The 22086-nt window shown below is 39.2% G+C and overlaps 1 protein-coding gene across 3 annotated transcripts in view; it reads left to right on the forward strand.

The window, feature by feature from the left end:
* The window catches only part of Grin3a (glutamate ionotropic receptor NMDA type subunit 3A), a 192894-nt gene that overhangs the window by 124286 nt on the left and 46522 nt on the right, over positions 1-22086 (forward strand). For all 3 annotated transcript variants that reach the window (XM_032907677.1, XM_032907678.1, XM_032907679.1), the window contains exons 4-5: positions 3517-3662; positions 8394-8509. In XM_032907677.1, coding sequence (XP_032763568.1) covers positions 3517-3662; positions 8394-8509 — 262 coding nt within the window. The remainder of the gene's footprint in view (positions 1-3516; positions 3663-8393; positions 8510-22086) is intronic.

The raw sequence follows: 22086 nt of genomic DNA on the forward strand, positions 1-22086 counted from the left end.
AACAATCTGTACACTTAAAAATGTTTTCTTTAGTAATGTGGAGATTTGGGGTTTTATTTATGGCTACAAGTGTACTTGTGTATGATGCATGTGTGTGTGGGCACCTGTGTGCCACTGTGTGTGTGTGTGTGTGTGTGTGTGTGTTTGTGTTTGTGTGTGTGTCTCTGTGTGTGTGTCCGTACATGTACATGCAAGAAGATATATTTTGGAAGCTGAATTGTTTCTTCTACCTTTAGATGGGTTCCAGGAACTAGACTCAGGAATCCAACTTGAGCAGCATGCATTTTTGTCTGCTCGTTCACCTTACTGGCCAACCACGAGACCTTTTTATTGAGAAACTATGTGAGGAAAACCATTGCAGAAGGCAAAGATTAATTGAAATAAACATGAGTCTGATCTACATAGTTTCCAGTGGTGAGGAAAGGTGGATAGTCTAGATGTTAATCAAATAATTATATCATTAACTTTAGACCACACCGGGAGGGTGTGCTATGTATGACACATATGAAAGGAGAGTCTGTGGGCCCCTTAGGGTAGTGAACAGTGCTGTGGACTATGAAAGGAGGTTATAGACTAAATGGTAAGTTACAGACTGCAGACTGAAGGGAAAGTAGGAGTGTGAAGAGGTCGGTGGAAGAAGACAGACGAGATCAAATGAACTAACTTAACAGCTACGGAGGCTTTGCAGGCACCAGTGCTGTGATACATAACTGATACATAGATGGATTAAATCAGATCTGCAAGCCAACAGGAGCAATCTTGTCAGTTACCAATAGTGAAAATGTGCATGTTATCTTCATCTCAATCTGAAAAACAAAGGAAATAGCATTTACCTTGTCATGGGATGCTATTACAGATGCTGAAAGCCCTTGGCTCACCACATGCTACACAAGTAGTAGATTCTGTACTGACTTGAGCTAGGGAGTCATAGGACATGTATGAAAAATGGCTTTCCGCCGTGATCACAAGCTGAATGCTCTCACCAGACTCTCTGGGGTCAGACCCCAGGAGCAGCACTTACAGTCTCTGTGACTTTGGGCAGATGACAAACTTTCTGCCCTTCGATTTCTTTTTCTGTGAAAGGAGGATAATATAAATGCCAAATTCAAATTCCTGGGAGGGTCAACGGAGAAAATGCATCAGCATGAGAACACAGCTCAAGCAGATACCTGGGCCAAGTGTTTTGTATGTGTAAGACATTAGTTTTGCACAGGTAAACTTGTAGATCATTGTTATTTTTCTTCTTATCACTCTGCATAGGAGAGCGAAAGGAGATAAGACCAAAGGCTTCACACGGAGAATCTTGATCCAGGCCTCAATAGATGAGCAGGTGTTGCACATGGAAAAGGCTGATAAGCCTTTGCTCAAGCTGGAGGGCAGCAACTGCTAGTGTGATGATTGGCCTGGGGTGGCACACTCAGGAGAATATTAAGAAAAGGCTGCCAAGGAGCTGAGATAGTGTTGTTTCATAACCATAAGGTCCTGGATTTAGATCTTCCGAGCAAAAATCAGGAAGGGTGCCGTGCATCAGTAATCCCAGTCTGGGGTGCAAAGGCAGGGGCATCTGAAGGGCTTGGCAACATCCAAACATCATAGTGAGCTACAGGAACAGTGAGACACGCTGGATTAAAATCAAAGATGGAGAGTGATTAAGGAAGTCACTTACACACATATACACACATGTGCATACACATACATGTACATGAACACACGCACAGAGAAAGGAGAGGATAGGGAGACAATTGAGTTGCTTCCAATGAACGTTTCATGCAGATGCTCAGGGGAGCTGAAAGGCAGGAAAATGTGGCAAATAACAGCACTGGCCTTGAAATCAGACAGACTTGGGTTCTGACCCACCTCTGTCTGTTCTCTCTGAGTGATTTTATACTGGTTACTTCCCTTCACAGAGCTTCAGTGCAGCAGTCATTTAAAGAAAATAGGTATGATGTTCTTGCCCAAAGGCCCTCCTGAGCACTAAATGGGATAAGGAGTGGGAAGATTTCAGTTCCGTGGTTGGCACAACATAAGCATTCAGTGTTAGCTGTTCTTCCTGTTTATGCCTCATCGAGGTTATGTGCTCCAAAAATGTAAGAACCTGTTCAGTGCATGGGCTAACTATGTTGAAAACAAGGATTTCCATATTGCCATACTCAATAGTAGAAATAGCATGAAGAGCCAGGTGACCAGAATTCAAGTTCCAGAGTATGACTTTGAGAGTTGCACATGATAAGGGCTAGTAAACCTTGAATAAATAAATTAAATTTGTGGGAAATGGTAGGATTTAATCAAACACATACATAGGTAATTTTGTTGAGCACCTTAAATTTTTTCCATTTCTGAGAGCAACTGTTTTACTAAATACATCTCACAAGCATAATGTATACACTGTATAACATTCTTTGATATACATACAGATCATTTAACTGTTGTCATTATTAGACTTTTAGTATGAGTCATCTTCAAATATACCAAATGTTTCTAAATCTTGTGAGTTCTTAGTTTGGGGGATGATAACAACTTTAAAACCTGATTATTTTCATTAAAAAACAACTCTGTGTTGTCTCCAAAACAATTGCAGATGCATATGTATGTGAAATATTGCTGAAACTTCAGGAATTTATAAAGTCCCATCCACAGACTCATCTCCAGGGTTTCAGGTCAATATCAATGATGTAAAATATATCAATGTGAAGCAGATCACAGAAGGTTAAAGGTCTTACTGGAACAATTGTGGAGAATCTCTAAAATGCTGCTGACCAAAGGCTATGTGAACATGTTTGTAGTATGACCCAATCCCAGCCCCTCCATTTGGCAGAATGCATACTTTAGATTCCTTGGCCTTTTGACTTTGTCTTTGTGCATTTCTACTCACTGAGGTTTATAATCACAAAGATATATTTTAATATACATTTCTCAACTTAATTTTGATTCCACTTGTCAATATGGACAGTGCTTAGAGAATTCTACTAGGGAGCCAACAAGATGACTCAAGTAAAGGTGTTTGCTACCAACCATGATGAACTGAGTTCGATTTCCAAGACCCACCCACATAGGGGAAGCAGATATGTGATTCCTACATTTTGTCCCCTGACCTCCACATGTACATCATGGACTGTGTGTCTCCCCACCACACCCTCTTAGCAAAAACAAAAAGTACACACCAGAAAAGTCAAAAACAAACAATAACAAAACAAGTATGTAAGTGTAGAGACATTCTTGGAAAAATAGAAAAACATTCACTGGGTTCTCAATATGAAGCAAAATACCTGTTTTCTGAATTCAGTTTGTCATTCCCATCTCTTTCCTTCTGAGGCTAGAACCACCACTCATATACACACGAATACAATCTAGCATATACCTTCATTTTGAGTGAATGTTAGAGCCTTCAGGTGTTTGAAATATGCTCAATTATTGAATTGTGAATCCTAATGGGGAATTCAAAGATTTTAAACAGGGGAATTCAAAGAGTTTAAACAAGTGCTGGATTTTAGAGCCCTTTCTTTTTCTCCCTGGTAGCTTCATCATCCTTCTCAAGGCTTCCGCTTTGGAACTGTCCGGGAAAGCAGTGCTGAAGACTATGTGCGCCAGAGCTTCCCAGAGATGCACGAGTACATGAGAAGGTACAACGTGCCAGCCACCCCTGATGGAGTGCAGTATCTGAAGTGAGTGTCAACCTCTTGGATCCTAAAAGTTCCCATAAGAGAGAAAGAGGTTTAGACTTTTCCTCTTTTTACAATCTGATGGACAAAAGCTCTTAGTGTTATGTTTACAAATAACACATGCAGTGTCTGTGCAAGTAGCTTAGTCAGTAAAAATGCTTGTGCAAGCATGAGATGCTGGTTTGGATCCCTGGCATCTGGGTAAGATTCAATGAGCATACACACGCACACACTTTCAGTGCTGTGCTAGTAGAGGCAAGAGGATCCCTGGGTCTTGCTGGCCAGCCAGTCTAACCAATTCAATGAACTTCAGATTCAGTGAGAGACCTTGTCTCTAAAAAAAAGGTAGAGCATGACTGAGGAAGACAGCAGATATCAACTTCTTCTAGCCTACACACACACACACACACACACACACACACACACACACACACAGAGAGAGAGACAGAGAGACAGACAGACAGACAGATACACAGATACACAGACAGACACACACAGACACACAGACACACAGACACACACAGAGAGAGAGACAGACAGACAGAGACAGAGACAGAGAGAGACAGAGAGAAAAAGACAGAGAGACACACAGACACAGACACAGGACAGAAAGCAGGGGGAAGGAGGAAAGGGAAAGAGAGGGCGATAGAGAGGGGAGGACATGTAAACACATAAACATAAAGAAATAACTCATATGGTGTTAGATCCAAAAGACAATATAGAATGGTGTACATAAAATTAAATGACCTAGAGAGCTAGTTAGACCTATAGAGTCTATACAGGTTGAAATGCCTGTGGTAAAAGAGCCAGTAGGACCATTAGTGGAGTAGATGGCAAGGGAGGAAAATGTTGGCTTCAACAGCAGTGCTGAGATGATTCAACAGAGAGGAAATGTGGCCAACGGATAACGTGTCCCAAAGCAACCTTTCCCTTCAAAGTGAATCCCTAATCCTGTAGAATGCCTCATTTTGCCACAAGGAAATAGAAATTTATCTCAGAGATTTCCTGAAGGAAAGAAATATGATAGAAGGCAGTGACTCCTGTGCCTGCATCCCTCTCATCAGAATTTATGAGAGGCAATCAAAGACAATCATGTTGCCATGACAGATTATCAGAGCTTGAAATTCAGTGGAATCAAATGCCAAGCGGTGCAGTGATGGGTCTGCTGGTCTGGTCTGCCTGAGAGAAGAGAATGAATGGCTTTAAATGTCTGCAAGAGGAGGATCTGTCCTCCTCTCTCCTACCTGAGGGCATCAGAACAAGAGTTTGTATCCAACCTGCTAAGCCCTGCCTTAGTTTAACCTCATGAAGACAGTTTGTACATCTTAACCTTTCAGAATCTTCTCAGTGAACAGTAAGCCACCTCAACTCATTTTTTTCAAAAAGGAAAGGAAGAAAGAATTTCATAGGACATAAGGGCTTCATGTTCCTTGAGAGATCTAGAAATATCCCCTTCAACCATTCCATGGGTTTTTAACTAGAGCTCAGAGAGGCAGGAAGCTGTGTGCTCATAGTTTTCACAAAATTATTTACGAAGTTTAAATACTATGAAACGACACTCAAGTTGGCAAAAACATCAAAACATTAGATCCCCCCATGACCCACTTTAGAGCTCCATTGCCTCCTACTCTCTTCATTTCTCTCCCCAGACAATTGCACAGCTGTGAGAGTGAGGATGGGATGCCAGGCAGACAGCAAGGGCTCTCAGCTAGCTGGCAGTGGTTGACAAGCAGGGCAGCAGCACGGCGAGATGAGGTGACACTTTCCTGAGTCCCCAGAAGCAACCTTGCTTTCATTTCTCCCAGTGGCTCTACATCATCTGATGCCCGGCGTCATAAAAGTAGGCTATTCCTAAAGTGATGTAGCCAACAGGTAGCAGAGTCTATACAAAAACTAAGATTCTAGCTCCATGGTAGTTCAGAAACCATAATGGAAGAGAGTAGAATGTGATGGTTCCAGGATAACCCATAGTCCAGCAGCACCCACTTTGCTGTTGGTATGTGGGAGCAAGACAGGAGTACAGAATCTTGAAACCATCCCAAACTCACCGCCATTTTACAAACTTCCAGGGTGACTTATTAATTGACATAGAACAGGAATAATGGCAGAGATTGTCACCAGTGTCTCCTCATTTTATTCTGGGCCTGTCACCATTTTTGACCTAGTCACTGTGTATGCTCTTAGGCAACACCCTAAACAGCTACAGTTCTCCTGCTATCCCACACCCTCAGAATTCTACAGCTCTGACCTACAACACTCATGGTCATCTATATAGGATGCTCATTTATTTTATTATGTTAGTACATGACTAATTTTGTAGTTGGTAATATATAGTCTTAAGTAAATGTTCTGTAAGAATGTGTTTCTTCAACAGGATAAACTGGAGGAGCAGCCAACCTAGAACTACCACTTCCCTAGTGACTCAGGTCCCATAGAAGTCTATGAGCTCACTGCCTTTGTATGGCCTTGAAACCAATCAAGACCAACTCACCTCACTGTGCACTCCAAAACCATGAGAACTTATACAGTGATATCAGTGAAGCAAGGAGTCAGGAATTAGGTTTCAAAAAAAACATATGAACTTCAATTTTTCTGCATTGTTACCATAGACATTTGTAGAGTATTGGCTTGTTGCTATGTAGCCCTTTCAAGGTAATTCTGTTGCTGTAGCAATAGAATTTTGATTAAGGATGCATCTTCACTAGAGCTTGATTTTATTACCCAGATTCCATTAAGGTGTCTCATCAACAACCCCTAGGCAATAATTCATGTTCCTCAGACCTTTTAGGAACTTTCTCTTGTTTGGGATCTGTGAAGCATTTTCATTTTAGTTGATGTTAAACATATCAGAATTAAGTTATTGTAACTTAAGTACGATATTCCTGGAAACATAGATGCATTCTGCATTATGTGACTCACTTCCTGGAAGAATGGGAAAACAATTTAGTAGCAACTGATGCCAAAGAGAGAACCATTTATTATGTGTCTATGTGTGACCCAGACATGGTTAGTAATTTCTTGCCTGGTGGTGAATCTTACCTGTGTCTATTAGTATCCTTATCTTTCAAATTGTTCATGAGCCCTAACCATATTCTCCTCTGAGAGTACAAGTTACTTCTCTGAGCTGGGTCTCCATAGCCTCACTCTAGTTTTTACAAGTGGAATGAGGCTACACTAAATTAAGAGGCATTGTCTTGCAATGCTGCTTAGAAAATTCTAATTGTGGAAAAGTATTTTTTAAGAAAGAGAAATCATTTAAAGGGAAATATGAGATGGTGATGAAAAACAGAGGGAAGGATGTGAGAGAGGGGGAGAGGAAGGATCTGATCATTAATAAAGAGATTCTGTGTAAGAAGAAAAGTATATTGGGGAGAGAAATCAGGGAAGTGCAAGAGAGAGGGAATGTGGTCAAACTATTACATGAATGCATGAAAATATTGAACTGAATAAGAGTTGTGGCTCATGTCTGAACTCTACTAATAATGGGATGGAGACAGGGAAAATGGGTGTTCAAAGTCTGCCTAGAAAATACAGTAAGACTGTCTGAAAGAGATGAGTGGAAAGGGAGGGAAGGCAGGAAAAAAGGAAAGGAAAAGAGATAGGGAGATTAGGAGGAAGGGAGAGTGGAAGAGAGAAAGGAGTAAAGGAAAGAATTTCACAATGAAACCCATTATTCTTTATAATTAATGTACTGTAATAAAAGAGGAAAATCTTAAGTATTTATCTTCTGTACTTCTCTAAAAGAAATTTGGGATGACTAAAATCAAAGAAGTCTTCTAGCTGGCTCCCTTTCATACTGTCATCCCGGTAAGGGTTACCCAGCCTATGATTAAACATTGCTTCCCACTGGACCATGTCTACACCCAGGTTCAAAAAACAGCTGTTTCTCGCATGAAGCATACCCAAAACTTTTGATGGCAACCTAATGCCATTGTCAAATTACAAGTACAAGCCTAATAGACCTAACTTAAATTATTCTGAACTCTCTATGTACTGGAAAGAAACAGGATTTTCTGAAGATAGATTATTAAAGCAGACCACTAAGTTCTATTACATAAGCTTCATCTTCAATTTATTGAATGGTAAGCTATGGACATAAGAGACCATGAATTCCTTTTCTCCAAGAAGATTGGACCTTTTCTAAGTATCTTCTTAGTACATATTCCTAAATACAAAATTATCTCTGAATAACAAAATGGTGAACATGACAGAAAGAATCAACATAATTCAGAAGAACACTTGTCTCCATCAATTAACTAGATGTGCAGCCTAAATCAAAATACTTCAACTCTCTGAGCTTTGTTTCCATCATTATTTGTTTCCCAGTCCTTATGAATAATTAAATGTGTGTAGGACACTGAATGCAGTACTTAGCACAAGTTACTTTGATAATACAATAGAAATCAGCCTCTCTGTGTGCACCTTCCCATGAACCGTCCTATTCAGTGAAGAGTTACATGAGCTTTGATGTTGGACTTTGCAGTTAGGAATGAGGTTGGTAGATTAAACCCACGGGAAAGAAACTGTGCAGTCTAAAAAGAATGCCTACTTCCCTGGTATCTACTCTCCATGTCAACAAGACGCCAACAAGGGTCAGCAGCTGGCAAGTTTGTGCTGTCCTTGGTGCCCAAGTTCCTGTCCCCTAAACAAAACCAAATGTCAGGCTACAGCTTCCTGCCTAGTAATGGACCCGTTTAACCACTTTCTCTTTTCTTCCCTTGATTTTAAATATAGGAATGATCCGGAGAAACTAGACGCCTTCATCATGGACAAAGCCCTTCTGGATTATGAAGTGTCAATAGATGCTGACTGCAAGCTTCTGACCGTAGGAAAGCCATTTGCCATCGAAGGTATCTGTCATTCCTAATGCACTTTGGCCCAGATGCGCTGTTCGCTAAGCTGGCAAGTCACAGGTGCCAGAGGCAGAGAGCGATTCATCTTCTCTTGTTTTCATTTTCAATTCATGAGCATTCAGCTACTAAGTTTGTTGACCTCGGAGATTTATTTTCCACCAACTCGACAAAATTTTATTTGTGAAACCGTTAGGGCAAAAAATAATAGTCTCCTAGAGATGTTCCGGTATCAGGGAGTGACTGTCGTAAGGATTCCAAAACTATTTAATGTGAATTTGCACTTGTGTTTTATCTGGTTGGGTTTGGTTTTCTGTGGTGGTAAGGATCAAATTCTGAGCTTTGTAGTAGGGCTTTTGTAGTAGGCAACTGCAGTACCATTGATCTGTTCCAGCCTCTATTTAATGAGGGTTTTTGAAAGGTCAGATACCATAGTGAATCTAGTTGATTTAAGAAAACAAGAAATATGGTAAGACTCCATATGTCATATGAATACACTAAAGTCGACCATATGTTGGACTTAAATTGCCTGTTTTATGATGAATCTCATAGGTGTCTGAAGACAGCTTTCTTTTTTAAATTTTTGATGAGCCCTATCCAGATTCTCCTGTGTCTTGAAGCAATCCTATGGAGGTGCAAAGTCCTATTTCTAGAGATCTCTACTTGCCGTGATAATGCAATTCTGTGAGAAGAATCCCAATGTTGATGAAATCTAGTCTACTCAGTTTATACACAAAAAGGCCAAGAACTTGTACTATATCATATTTTCATCACCTCACAATTACATAATAATGTTAGAATTAAAATTCACACCTAATATTGTACAAAAAATGTTACCTTCCAGTCTGGAAATAAATGAAAAAACACCAAATTCTGAGATTTGGTACCCTTCGGGGTCTTCAAACAATGTTGTTTGAGATTCAGGATTGCTCTTCTTCCCGCTGGCAATGAGTTTTGCTTCTAACTAGATCAATCCATCAATCAAACTTCAGGACCAAAGACGCATTGTTTTGTCGGTATTTTCTCTCATTCTGAACAACAACTGACATGTGGACTACAAAAATTGAGCCAGTAAATTCCATACCTCCCAACTCCAGTTTCTTCTTCTTGACAACACATCCTGGCATTCAAGAAAGTCATGTGACACATGTCACAGAACACTTTGGTTTAAAACAACCTTATGGAGTGACCAAGTTTTGAATTGAGAAAATGTGCATGTTGTATGTTGTATATGCTCGTATGTTAACTAGGGTATAAGACTATTCTGCTTTCAATCTTGCAACTGCAATTGGTCTCTGTCTCTCTTAAATATACAAGGTAATTTTTTTCTTCATGCTTTCATGTGAATAGGAATTAAGCATCTGCTGTCACTTCTTTGAGACTCTTTTTTCTTGTTATTATTATTTGAATGAAACTTCTTTTTTCCTTTTTCTTTTCTTTTTTTTTTTTTTGGATATTTTTTGTTTACATTTCAAGCGTTATTCCCTTTCCTGGTTTCTGGTGCATAAGTCCCCTATCCTATCCTCCTCCCCTTCTTCTATTAGGGTGTTCCCCTCTGCAACTACCCCCATTCAAACCCACTGTTACATTTCCCTGCACTGGGGGGTCCAGCCTTGGCAGGACCAAGGGCTTCTCCTCCCATTGGTGCCCAACAAGGTCACCCTCTGCTACATATGCAGCTAGAACCATGGGTCAGTCCATGTATAGACTTTGGGTAGTGGTTTAGTCCCTCCAAGCTCTGGTTGGTTGATATTGTTGTTCTTATGGGGTTGCAAACCCCTTCAGCTCCTTCAATCCTTTCTCTAACTCCTCCAATGAAAACCCCATTCTCAGTTCAATGGTTTGCTGGTAGCATTCGTCTCTGTATTTGTCATGCTATGGCTGAGCCTCTCAGGAGACAGCTATATAGGCTCCTGTCGGCATGCATTTCTTGGCTTCATCAATATTAATCTAGTTTTGGTGGGCTGTACACCCAGGTGGGGCAAGTGGTGAATGGCCATTCCTTCAGTCTATGCCCCAAACTTTGTCTCCATATCCCTTCCTATAAATACTTCTGTTCCCCCTTTTAAGAAGGGCTGAAGCATCCACACTTTGGTCGCCCTTCATAAGTTTCATGTGGTCTCTGGATTTTTATCTTGGGTAATTTGACTTTTTGAGGTAACGTCCACTTATCAGTGAGTGTATACCATGTGACTGGGTTACCTCACTCAGGATGACATTTTCTAGTTCCATCCAGTTACCTATGAATTTCATGAAGTCATTGTTTTTGATAGCTGAGTAGTAATGCATTGTGTAGATGTACCACATTTTCTATATCCATTCCTCTGTTCTTTCCAGCTTCTGGCAATTATGAATAAGGTTGCTATGAACATAGTGGAGCACATGTCTTTGTTATATGTTGGAGCATCTTTTGGTTATATACCTAGGAGAGGTATAGCTGGGTCCTCAGGTAGTGCAATGTCTAATTTTCTGAGGAAACTCCAGACTGATTTCCAGAGTGGTTGTACCAGTTTGCAGTCCCATCAACAATGGAGGAATGTTCCTCTTTCTCTACATCCTCACCAGCATCTGTTGCCACCTGAGTTTTTGATCTTAGCCATTCTGACTGGTGTGAGGTGGAATCTCAGGGTTGTTTTGATTTGCATTTTCCTGATGACTAAGGATGTTGAACATTTCTTTAGGTGATTCTCAGCCATTCGATATTCCTCAGCTGAGAATTCTTTGTTTAGCTCAGTACTCCATTTTTAATAGGGTTATTTGACTCTCTGGAGTTGTTTGACTTCTTGAGTTGTTTGTATATTTTGGATATTAGTGCTCTATCGGATATAGGATTGATAAAGATCTTTCCCCAATCTGTTGGTTGCTGTTTTGCCCTAGTGACAGTGTTCTTTGCCTTACAGAAGCTTTGCAGTTTTATGAGATTCCATTTGTCGATTCTTGATCTTAGAGCATAAGCCATTGGTGTTTTGTTCAAGACATTTTCCCCAGTGCTTATGTGTTCAAGGTTCTTTCCCACCTTTTCTTCTATTAGTTTGAGTTTATCTGCTTGTATGTAGAGTTCCTTGATCCATTTGGACTTAAGCTTTGTACAGGGTGATAAGCATGGATCGATCTGCATTCTTCTACATGCTGACCTCCAGCTGAACCAGCACCATTTGTTGAAAATGATATCTTTTTTCCATTGTATAGTTTTAGCACCTTTGTCAAAGACCAAGTGTGTGGGTTCATTTCTGGGTCTTCAATTCTATTCCGCTGATCTACCTGCCTGTCTCTGTACCAATATAGTTTTTATCACAATTGCTCTGTCATACTGTTTGAGGACAGGGATTGATTCCCCGAGAAGTTCTTTTATTGTTGACTATAGTTTTCGGTATCCTGGCCTTTTTTGTTATTCCAGATGAATTTGCAAATTGCTCTTTCTAAATTCTTTGAAGAATAGAGTTGGAATTTTGATTGGGATTTCACTGAATCTGTAGACTTCTTTTAGCTAAATGGCAATTTTTACTATATTAATCCTGCCAATCCATGAGCATGGGAGATTTTTCCATCTTCTGAGGTCTTCAATTTCTTTCTTCAGAGACTTGAAGTTCTTGTCAAACAGAACTTTCATTTGCTTGATTAGAGTCACACTGAGGTATTTTATGTTATTTGTGACTATTGTGAAGGGTGTCATTTCCCTAATTTCTTCTTCAGCCTGTTTATCCTTTGAGTAGAAGAAGGCTACTGATTTATTTGAGTTAATTTTATACCCAACCACTTTGCCGAAGTTGTTTATCAGACTGTTCTCTGGTGGAACGTTTGGAGTCACTTAAGTATAACATCATATCTTCTGCAAATAGTGATATTTTGACATCTTCCTTTCCAATTTGTATCCCATTGACCTCCTTTTGTTGTCTGATTGCTCTGGCTAGGACTTCGAGTACTACATTGAATAAGTAGGGAGAGAGTGGGCAGCCTTGTCTAGTCCCTGATTTTAGTGGGATTACTTCAAGTTTCTCTCCGTTTAGTTTAATGTTGGCAACTGATTTGTTGTATATTGCTTTTACTGTGTTTAGATATGGGCCTTGAATTCCTGATCTTCCAGGACTTTGATCATGAAGGGGTGTTGAATTTTGTCAAATGATTTCTCAGCATCTAATGAAATAATCATGTGTTTTTTTTTCTTTGAGTTTGTTTACATAGTGGATTACATTGATGGACTTTTTTTGTATATTGAACCATCCCTGCATCCCTGCGATGAAGCTTACTTGATCATGATGAATGATCATTGTGATGTGTTCTTGGATTCAGTTTGTGAGAATTTTATGAGTATTTTTGCATCAATATTCATGAGAGAAATTAGTCTGAATTTCTCTTCCTCTGTTGGGTCTTTGTGTGATTTAGGTGTCAGTGTAATTGTGGCATAATAGAAGGAATTGGGTAGTGGTCCTTCTGTTTCTATTTTGTGGAATAGTTTGGACAGTACTGGAATGAGGTCTTCTATGGAAGGTTTGATAGAATTCTGTATTAAACATATCTGGTCCTGGGATCTTTTGGGTTGGGAGACTTTTAATAATTGCTTCTATTTCTTTAGGGGTTATTTAAATGGTTTATCTGATCCTTACTTAACTTTGGTACCTGGTATTTATCTAGAAAATTGTCCATTTCATCCAGATTTTCCAGTTTAGTTGAATATAGGCTTTTGTAGTAAGATCTGATGATTTTTTTGAATTTTCTCAGGTTCTGTTGTTATGTCTCCCTTTTCATTTCTGATTTCTTAATTTGGATACTGTCTCTGTGCCCTCTTGTTAGTGTGGCCAAGTGTTTATATATCTTGTTGATTTTTTTTCAAAAACCAGCTCCTGATTTTGTTGATTCTTTGTGTAGTTCTTTTTCTTTCTACTTGGTTGATTTCAGCCCTGAGTTTGATTATTTCCTGACTTCTACTCCTCTTGGGTGTATTTGCTTCTTTTTGTTCTATAGCTTTTAGGTGTGCTGTCAAGCTGCTGATGTATTTTTCTCCTGTTTCTTTTTGGAGGCACTCGGGGCTATGAGTTTTCCTATTAGCACTGTTTTCATTGTGTCCCATAAGTTTGGGTATGTTGTGCCTTCATTTTCATTAAATTCTGAGAAGTCTTTAATTTCTTTCTTTATTTCTTCCTTGACCAAGTTATCATTGAGTAGAGCCTTGTTCAACTTCCATGTATATGTCGGCCTTCTTTCATTTTTGTTGTTATTGAAGACCAGCCTTAGTCTGTGGTGATCTGAGAGGATGCATGAGATTATTTTTATCTTCCTGTATCTGTTGAGGCCTGTTTTGTGGCCAATTATATAGTCAACTTTGGAGAAGGTACCATGAGGTGCTGAAAAGAAGGTACATCCTTTTGCTTTAGGATGAAATATTCTATAAATATCCATTAAGTCTATTTCGTTCACAACTTCTGTTAGTTTATGTCTCTGTTTAATTTCTGTTTCCATGATCTGTCTGTTGATGAGAGTGGGGTGTTGAAATCTCCTACTATTTTGTGAGGTGCAATGCGTGATTTAAGCTTTAGTAAGGATTTTTTATAAATGTAGGTCCCCTTGCATTTGGAGCATAGATATTTAAGATTGAGAGTTCATATTGGTGGATTTTTCCTTTGATGAATATGAAGTGTCCTTCCTTATCTTTTTTGATGATTTTTGGTTGAAAGTCAATTTTATTTGATATTAGAATGGCTGCTCCATCTTGTTTCTTCAGAACATTTGCTTGGAAAGTTGTTTTCCAGCCTTTTACTCTGAGGTAGTGTCTGTCTTTTTCACTGAGGTGTGTTTCCTGTATGCAGTAAAATGTTGGGTCCTCTTTACATAATCAGTCTATTAGTTTATGTCAGTCTGTTAGTCTATGTCTTTTTATTGGGGAATTGAGTCCATTGATGTTGAGAGATATTAAGGAATAGTGATTGTTGCTTCCTGTTGTTAGAGGTGGAAATATGTTTGTGTGACAACCTTCTTTTCCTTTCTTTGCAAGGAGATTACTTTCTTGCTTTTTCTAGGATGTAATTTCCCTCCTTGTGTTGGAATTTTCCATCTATTATCCTTTATACAGCTATATTTGTAGAAAGATAATGTATAAATTTGGTTTTGTCATGGAATATCTTGGTTTTTCCATCTATGGTAATTGAGAGTTTTGCTGGATATAGAAGCCTGGGCTGGCATTTGTGTTCTCTTAGGGTCTGTTTGACATCTGTCCAGGATCTTCTGGCTTTCATAGTCTCTGGTGAGAAGTCTCTGGTGTGATTCTGATAGGTCTGCCTTTATATGTTACTTGACCTTTGTCCCTTACTGCTTTTAATATTCTTTCTTTGTTTTGTGCATTTGGTGTTTTGACTATTATGTGACATGAGGAATTTCTTTTCTAGTCCAATCTATTTGTTCTTGTATATTTTAGGCATCTCTTTCTTTAAGTTAGGTAAGTTTTCTTCTATAACTTTGTTGAAGATATTTACTGGCCCTTTAAGTTGGGAGTCTTCACTCTCTTCTCTACCTATTATCCTTAGGTTTGATCTTCTCATTGTGTCTTGGATTTCCTGGATGTTTTAGGCTAAGGAGCTTTTTCTGTTTTACATTATCTTTGACAGTTGTGTCGATGTTTTCTATGGAATCTTCTGCTCCTGAGATTCTCTCTTCTATCTCTTGTATTCTGTTGGTGATGCTTGCATCTATGACTCCTGATCTCTTTCCTAGGTTTTCTATCTCCAGGGTTGTCTCCCTTTGTGATTTCTTTATTGTTTCTATTTCCATTTTTAAATCCTGGATGGTTTTGTTCAATTCCTTCACCCATGTTTTGTGTTTTCCTGTAATTCTTTAAGGGATTTTTGTGTTTCCTGTTTAAAGGTTTCTACTTGTTTACCTGTGTTGTCCTGTATTTCTTTAAGGGAGTTATTTATGTCCTTCTTAAAGTCCTCTATCATCATCATGAGATGTGATTTTAAATCCAAATCTTGCTTTTCCAGTGTGTTTGGATATCCAGTATTTGTTTTGGTGGGAGAACTGGACTTTGATGATGCCAAGTAGTCTTGGTTTCTGTTACTTAAGTTCCTGCCCTTGCCTCTCACCATTAGGTTGTCTCTGGTCTTAGCTTGTTTTTCTGTCTCTGACAGTGGCTTGGCCCTCCTTTAGGCTTGTGTGTCAGTACTCCTGTAGATCTGTTTTGTTTCAGCTGGATCTGGGAGCAGAGAGTTGCTCCTGGGTTTGTGTGACCTGAAGTCTCCAGAAGGATTGCTTGGCACAGAAGAGTTGTTCTCACCTCTGCTATCAGGTGTGTAGGTGCCCCCTAGCAAATGGCTTTCATCTCTCCCTGCAGGCAGAAACCGGAAGTGTCCTGTCACCGACTGCTCCTATATTCCTGTATTGAGAGGCCACTAGGCAGGTTTCTCTTGGGTCAGGAATGTGAGCAGAAGTGGGTATCTCCCCTGAGGTCTTAGGAATGTCTGCACTTCTGAGGGTCAAGCTCTCTCCACCACGTGGTTTGGGTCTTTGAGACTTTCATAGGAGCTATAAGTTTCCTCTATAGACAAGATGACAGTGATGAAAGTCAGGATGTCAGGATAAGAGATAGTTGGTAGTAGCATTGTTCTGTTAAGACAATAGAGAGAGAGAGAGAGAGAGAGAGAGAGAGAGAGAGAGAGAGAGAGAGAGAAATATATTCTGTGTGGGGATGTAAGGGCATTAGAAAGCTCAGTTGCCTGTTTTAATACAACAATGGAAAATTCCATTTTATGTAGCATCTGAGGATACAGAAAGATGTTACATTTTATTTATGTCCTCGGTGTTTGGGGTAATTGAGTTTCCTTCTGCCATTAGTAGTTGCTAATAACAAATCATTTGTGGAGGAAATAAGAATGAGGGGCTCTATGTTCCACCTTTGTCTCCAGGGAGCAACCCCATTTTGTCAAAAAGTAGTGGCAAGATGTCTTGTCTGCCTCTGCTGGACCTCAGTGCCAGATGCCACACAATTAACTCCCCACTGGTTTCCTGTTTACACTTCCATCTGTGTCCCTGAGACTAAGTATCTTATAGATCCTATCATTCTAGATACTTCTTTGCTCTCAAAGAGAATAAACAAAATGATACACTCAAACATCAAGACATCAAAGACTTGAGAAGAGAGAGCATTATCATCACTGTTGGTCTCCCCTCTGAATAAATGGAATGTTTGATGGTCAGTACTGGCTATCCACTTGGTAGGACCCAGAATCCCCTAGAAGACAAGATTCTGGGCATATTTGTGAGGGTGTATCTAGATTGAGATCATTAAGAAGAAAAGACTCATCCAGAATGTGAGCAGCACCATTCCAGGGTCTGGAGTCCTAGACTGCTTTAAGCTCCTACCCTCATGACTTCCCACTATGATGGACGGCACCCTTAAATTGTGAGCCAAAATAAACCCTTCATCGTTTTCTTGTCTGGCATTCTGTCATACAGGAAACATAACAAATACAGAATGCAAATGAGAAAATGTAATAAATATTGACCCCCAAAAACAAGTTCACACTCTGAACACAAAATACGTCCATCAGCTTCCATCACTTGAAGTAGTGACTGACTACTTGAAGTGATTTGAGGGCAAACAGTTCCATGAGTTTAGTCCAGGGTTGCTTGGCTGTTGCTCCTGGGCTTGTACTGAGGCAGAACATATTGCAAAGAGAACATTGTAGAATAAGCCCTGCTCACTTCATGGTGACCATGAATCAGAAATCAAGACAGGAAAGGGGAGAGCAGGTACAACCTACACCTTTCAAAAAACAGAAACAATTGCCTACTTCTTCAAAAGAGGAACACAGCCTAACCCCTCATTAAGGCAGAGCCTTCATGCTCTAATCAACGCCCAAGTGCCCAAGTGCCCTACCTCAAACCAAGGCTGCTCCTAGGGCCAAACCCTCAACACAAGAGCTCTCCAGGATCATTTTATATTCAAACTATAGCACAAGACTTTCAAACACTACAAAGAGGTACGATTTATAAGTTATACACGAAGCAGGAAAATGGCTATTAAAGGAAGTCAATGAGCTGTGAGTATAGTTCACTGACAACTGCCTGTTTACCATGCGTAAAGCTTCAAGTTTAATCCCTAGCATTGCAAGAAAGAAAAACAGACCTAATGATCATTAATGCTGACTTCTTGTTCTTTATTTGGTTTCTGTTTGTCTTCAGGGTTTTTTTATTTGTTTGTTTGTTTGTTTGTTTGTTTGTTTTTTGGTTGGTTGGTTGGTTTTGTTGCTGTTGTGTTTTTTGTGGGTTTTTTGGTTTGAGGGCGTTGTTTGGGGCTTTTTTTGTTTTTGTTTTTGTTTTGAGATTCAAGTCTCATCTAGGGCAGGCTGACCTCAGGCACAGACATAGGCGCCTGATGGTCTTGAATTCTTGTTCATCATCCTTGATGCCCTCAGTGTTGGGAGTGCAGGTAGCACCTTGCCGGGCTTTTGAAACTGATACGTTTGTTCTGTGTTCATCTCAAATATTTCCATACATTCCCTTTATTTTTTCATGAAAACCTTAGACAAAATATAATTTTTAAATTTATGAAAACATGAGATTGATTATTAGACTAGACTACATACATATAAAAGTCATTAAAGCAATTTTTTGGCATATTCCCCATTTGTGACATAAGATTACAGATCCACGGGATCTGGAACAATGCTAACATGTACTAAATGTGTAATAAATGATGTATTTCTCATTATATAACTTATCAGTTCAAATTCAAATATGTACCTGGTTCACTTATTAATGCACTAAATCAAATGCACATGCTTTCCCATGTATAAATAATTTCAGGAACTTAGGAGGAAAAAGAGTCTACTGAGTCCATAATGCTGAATCCATAATACTGGATCAACATAATACTGAGCACACACTGAGGAATCTGACTAGTGCTCTCTTCTAGACTCTCAAATCTAGTGGTTGTAGACACCCAAAATTCATATGAAACCTAATCCTTACTGAAATGGTAGCAGGGAACTGATTCAATAATGATTAGATCTAGCATGAGGATTCTAAAATGATAACATTAGTATCCCTATCATGAACCCATGGAAGTTCTTGAATTCTCACTACATGAAGATACAGCTAGAAGCCATCTGTGAACCAGAAAGGAGATCTTCACAAAACACTGAATCTGCCCATGACTGTTCTTGAACTTCCAAGAATCAAGACTATGAGAAATACATGTCTTTTGAGGCTTGTAAGCTACCCTGTCCTTGAAATTTGTTACAGTATCCTATACAAACCAAGGTAGTTACTAAACACTCCACCCAACCTCGGCTTTCTGTTCATTTAGCTTTTAAAGTAAAAGTAAGGCCTATGAGAGAGAGGATGCTCTACCTCCTTGCATTTGAAGCCCTTTCAATATTCTCTTTGCATCTCAATCACAGCCCCTTCCCTCCTCTACTCTAAATCCCACCCTCATAGATCCCTCTCCCGTTACACTCTCCCATTCTCAGAGAAATAGAAGCCCACCCAGAGTTAACAACCTGCCTTGGCACATCAAGTCACAGCAGGACTAGGCACATCCTCTCCCACTGAGGCCAAACAAGGCAGCCCAGGTAGGGGAAGGGGATTCAAAGGTAGGCAGCAGAGTCAGATACACCCCTCTCTCCAACAGACTCTGAATTATTAAGAAAAGTGAGGTGACCTGAATTGGGTAAGCACAAGGGTCTTGGGAAGGGGAAGTGGAGGAACATTGTCAAGATATATCATATATATATATATATATGAAATATTCAAAGAATAGATAACAATATGATTTTTAAATATATTATCAGGTCAAGGGGTATGCAGAAAATGTTTGGTCAAATTAAAAACCATGTATCAGAGACACAAAGACATATTATGTTCTTGAGAATAAAAAGGAACGTGTTAAGATAAATGAACACATGCCCCAAATTTATGCATTGGAGTTAGCAGACAATAAAGGTCAGGCAGAGAAAAAGAGTAATGTAACTGCACAATAATGATCTGTGACCTTTCAGCAAAAGGCCTTAGACTGTTTCTGAGCTGTTCTTTTACCGGCTTTCCAATAATTATTTAATGCAATGCTTAGAGCACTAACTGTGAAGTCTGGCCCTTGGATTAAAATAGAATTGCTGTCACTCACTGGCAAACATCTTAATCTGTTCTTCCAGCTCCTCATCTGCATAATGAAAATATGAAATGAACACCTAGCACAAAGTTGCCATCAAAGTTAGGTAGCATAGTGCATGTAAAGAATGCGGAAACATACCCAGTACACAAGATGGACTCCATAAGTTAATAATATTGAAGATATTCATTAAGTTGAGAACCTTACATGACAAAAATCTTCCCAAGATATCCTTCATGGATCTCAGTTCCTCCAAGACACTTCTCTTCCCAACTTGATGTGCTTTTGGTAAGGGAACTCCATTTTTCACATTGGAACAATGACAATATGCTCTGAATCATTATCTCAGAGTAAATAAACATGGTATTCCAGGACAGACACAAATTAGAATGATTTTTTGTTCCTGAAGCTTTTTCAACACTATTTTTCAGTTGTTTTTTTTTCCAAAATATCTATTTTCCAGCTGCATTTTGGGAAGATTCTTTTTAGCTATGAACTTTCTAACTATACATTTGCTAGTCAAAGTATATTTCCACTACTCTTAGCTGAGTAAAGCTGACTTGTCCATGGAGAAAAGATCAGGATTCTATTTGGGAAATTGTTCTCTTGCGCTGTTAAGCTGTATCCAATTTCCAGGGTGCCTGGTGCTTTCATCTTTAGGGTTGAAGGATTCCATCTTGCTTCATTCATCAACCACAAAACAGTCTGGCCTGGCAGTACCGCAAAGTCACAGTTCTAATGATAATACAGGCAACTCTGACTAAGTCGAGTCAGCAACTTAACAATAAACTCTGGCAATGAACATGAAAGACTTGAAAAGTAACTAATAAAACAAAAGAATAGAAGTGAAACCTTCAATGTTCACCATTTTATATTTCTGAATAAAATGGACTTTTATTATCTGTAGTCAATTCCTCTCTCACAGACACATGTTTTTCTATTCTTTCCTTGTCTTAATTAGTTACTAAGTATTATTAATGCTAAAAATCATTGAAACATCAATGTCCAATGTGTGTATTAAAATAAAAAGTTAAAAGGATGTCAGTTTATTTTTAGCTTCCATTGCAAATTAATCTAGGCATGATGGAGTAGAATGATTTAATATTCATTATATCCTGGGCAGCCATTTTTTATAAATGTCTTGTAGCTTCCACTTAGCCTTCCCTTGGTGACTCTTTCTGCTCTTGTTACAGTGCCAAAATTACATTCTTAGAATATGTAGGCTTATTCTTAGGTTGGAATTTCACATTCTTCAAACTTTCTTATGCATTTTGGTCTCCTCTACTTAAAACAAAGCAAAAAACGGCCCTATCAAAAATCCATGTAAGATGTTCCTGTGTTGTTTCATTTGGTAGCAATTTCTCTTTCCTCTAAACTCCCAGCAAACGTTCTCTGTGCTCCTCATTGCGTTTTGGCTGCTATCTGTTACCTGAATTGAGTTTAAGCCTCATCTCTCTTCTTTCCAAGAACAGTCATTAACGTTCCTCCATAGTGCACAGCTGCTGAGTATCACCTTAGCCTCCCCTGGATAGGCTCCTCATCTAAGCTAACACAGACACCCCACAGCACTATGCACCTCTGTGGGACTGATGAGCAGATTAACATGTGCAAAGTCAAGGTTTTCCAAATAAAAAACAAAGACTATCCTGTCATTTATTATACTGATGTCGGTTGGTGTTATTAGCTTCAAGGGGATCTACGAGAAATGTTATAGTTTAGTGAGGGCCCTTCCTTGTTAGTTTTCTGGCATACAGTAGGGCTACTCCTATATCCTCCCCAGAACTTATTCCTAAGTTTTTAAACAAAATCTACCCATGCACAATGGTTTTGACTAATGAAAACTAAGTTTTGAAGATTGGGTTTTTTTTTTCACTTATTTGTGTATGTGTGTCTTTGTGTATATTGGTTGTATATAGAGGGATCTACATAGAGACTAGAAAGGGGCTCTCGAGTTGAAATGATAAACTATTGTGAACCTGTCAATATGAGTGCTGAGAAACAAACTCAGGTCCTCTGGAAGAGCATTAAGTGCCCTTAACTGCTGAGCCACTACGACTCCATGACTAGTTTCCTAATAAACTATTACTGATTGGGGGAGGATGGCATCCACATGGTTAAAAATATTAGGCCTACACTGAGTTGAAGGAAACAGGTTAAGTATTCCCTTGACTTATAATGGATATAGTGGAATAAACATAGGATTTTAGAATCAAGAAACCTACTTTCAAACATTAGTTTTGGAGGCTACTAACTATGATCTTGGCAGTTTAATCACTCAAGATTCAAATCTCTTTAGGTAATATGTGCTCTGTCATGTATCCATATGTGGGGAATACATGGGACACACAAAGGAACTTGGAATACCCTAAGCTTTATTACTATTAGAATCCCAGGGCGAATTTACTGAACTGTGGTGTCACAAGATAGTCAAAATTTATTTCTCGGACATAATTTACATTGTGGGGTAAAATATGCT

This window comes from Rattus rattus, chromosome 7 (assembly GCF_011064425.1).
Source record: "Rattus rattus isolate New Zealand chromosome 7, Rrattus_CSIRO_v1, whole genome shotgun sequence".
Classification (NCBI taxonomy): domain Eukaryota; kingdom Metazoa; phylum Chordata; class Mammalia; order Rodentia; family Muridae; genus Rattus; species Rattus rattus.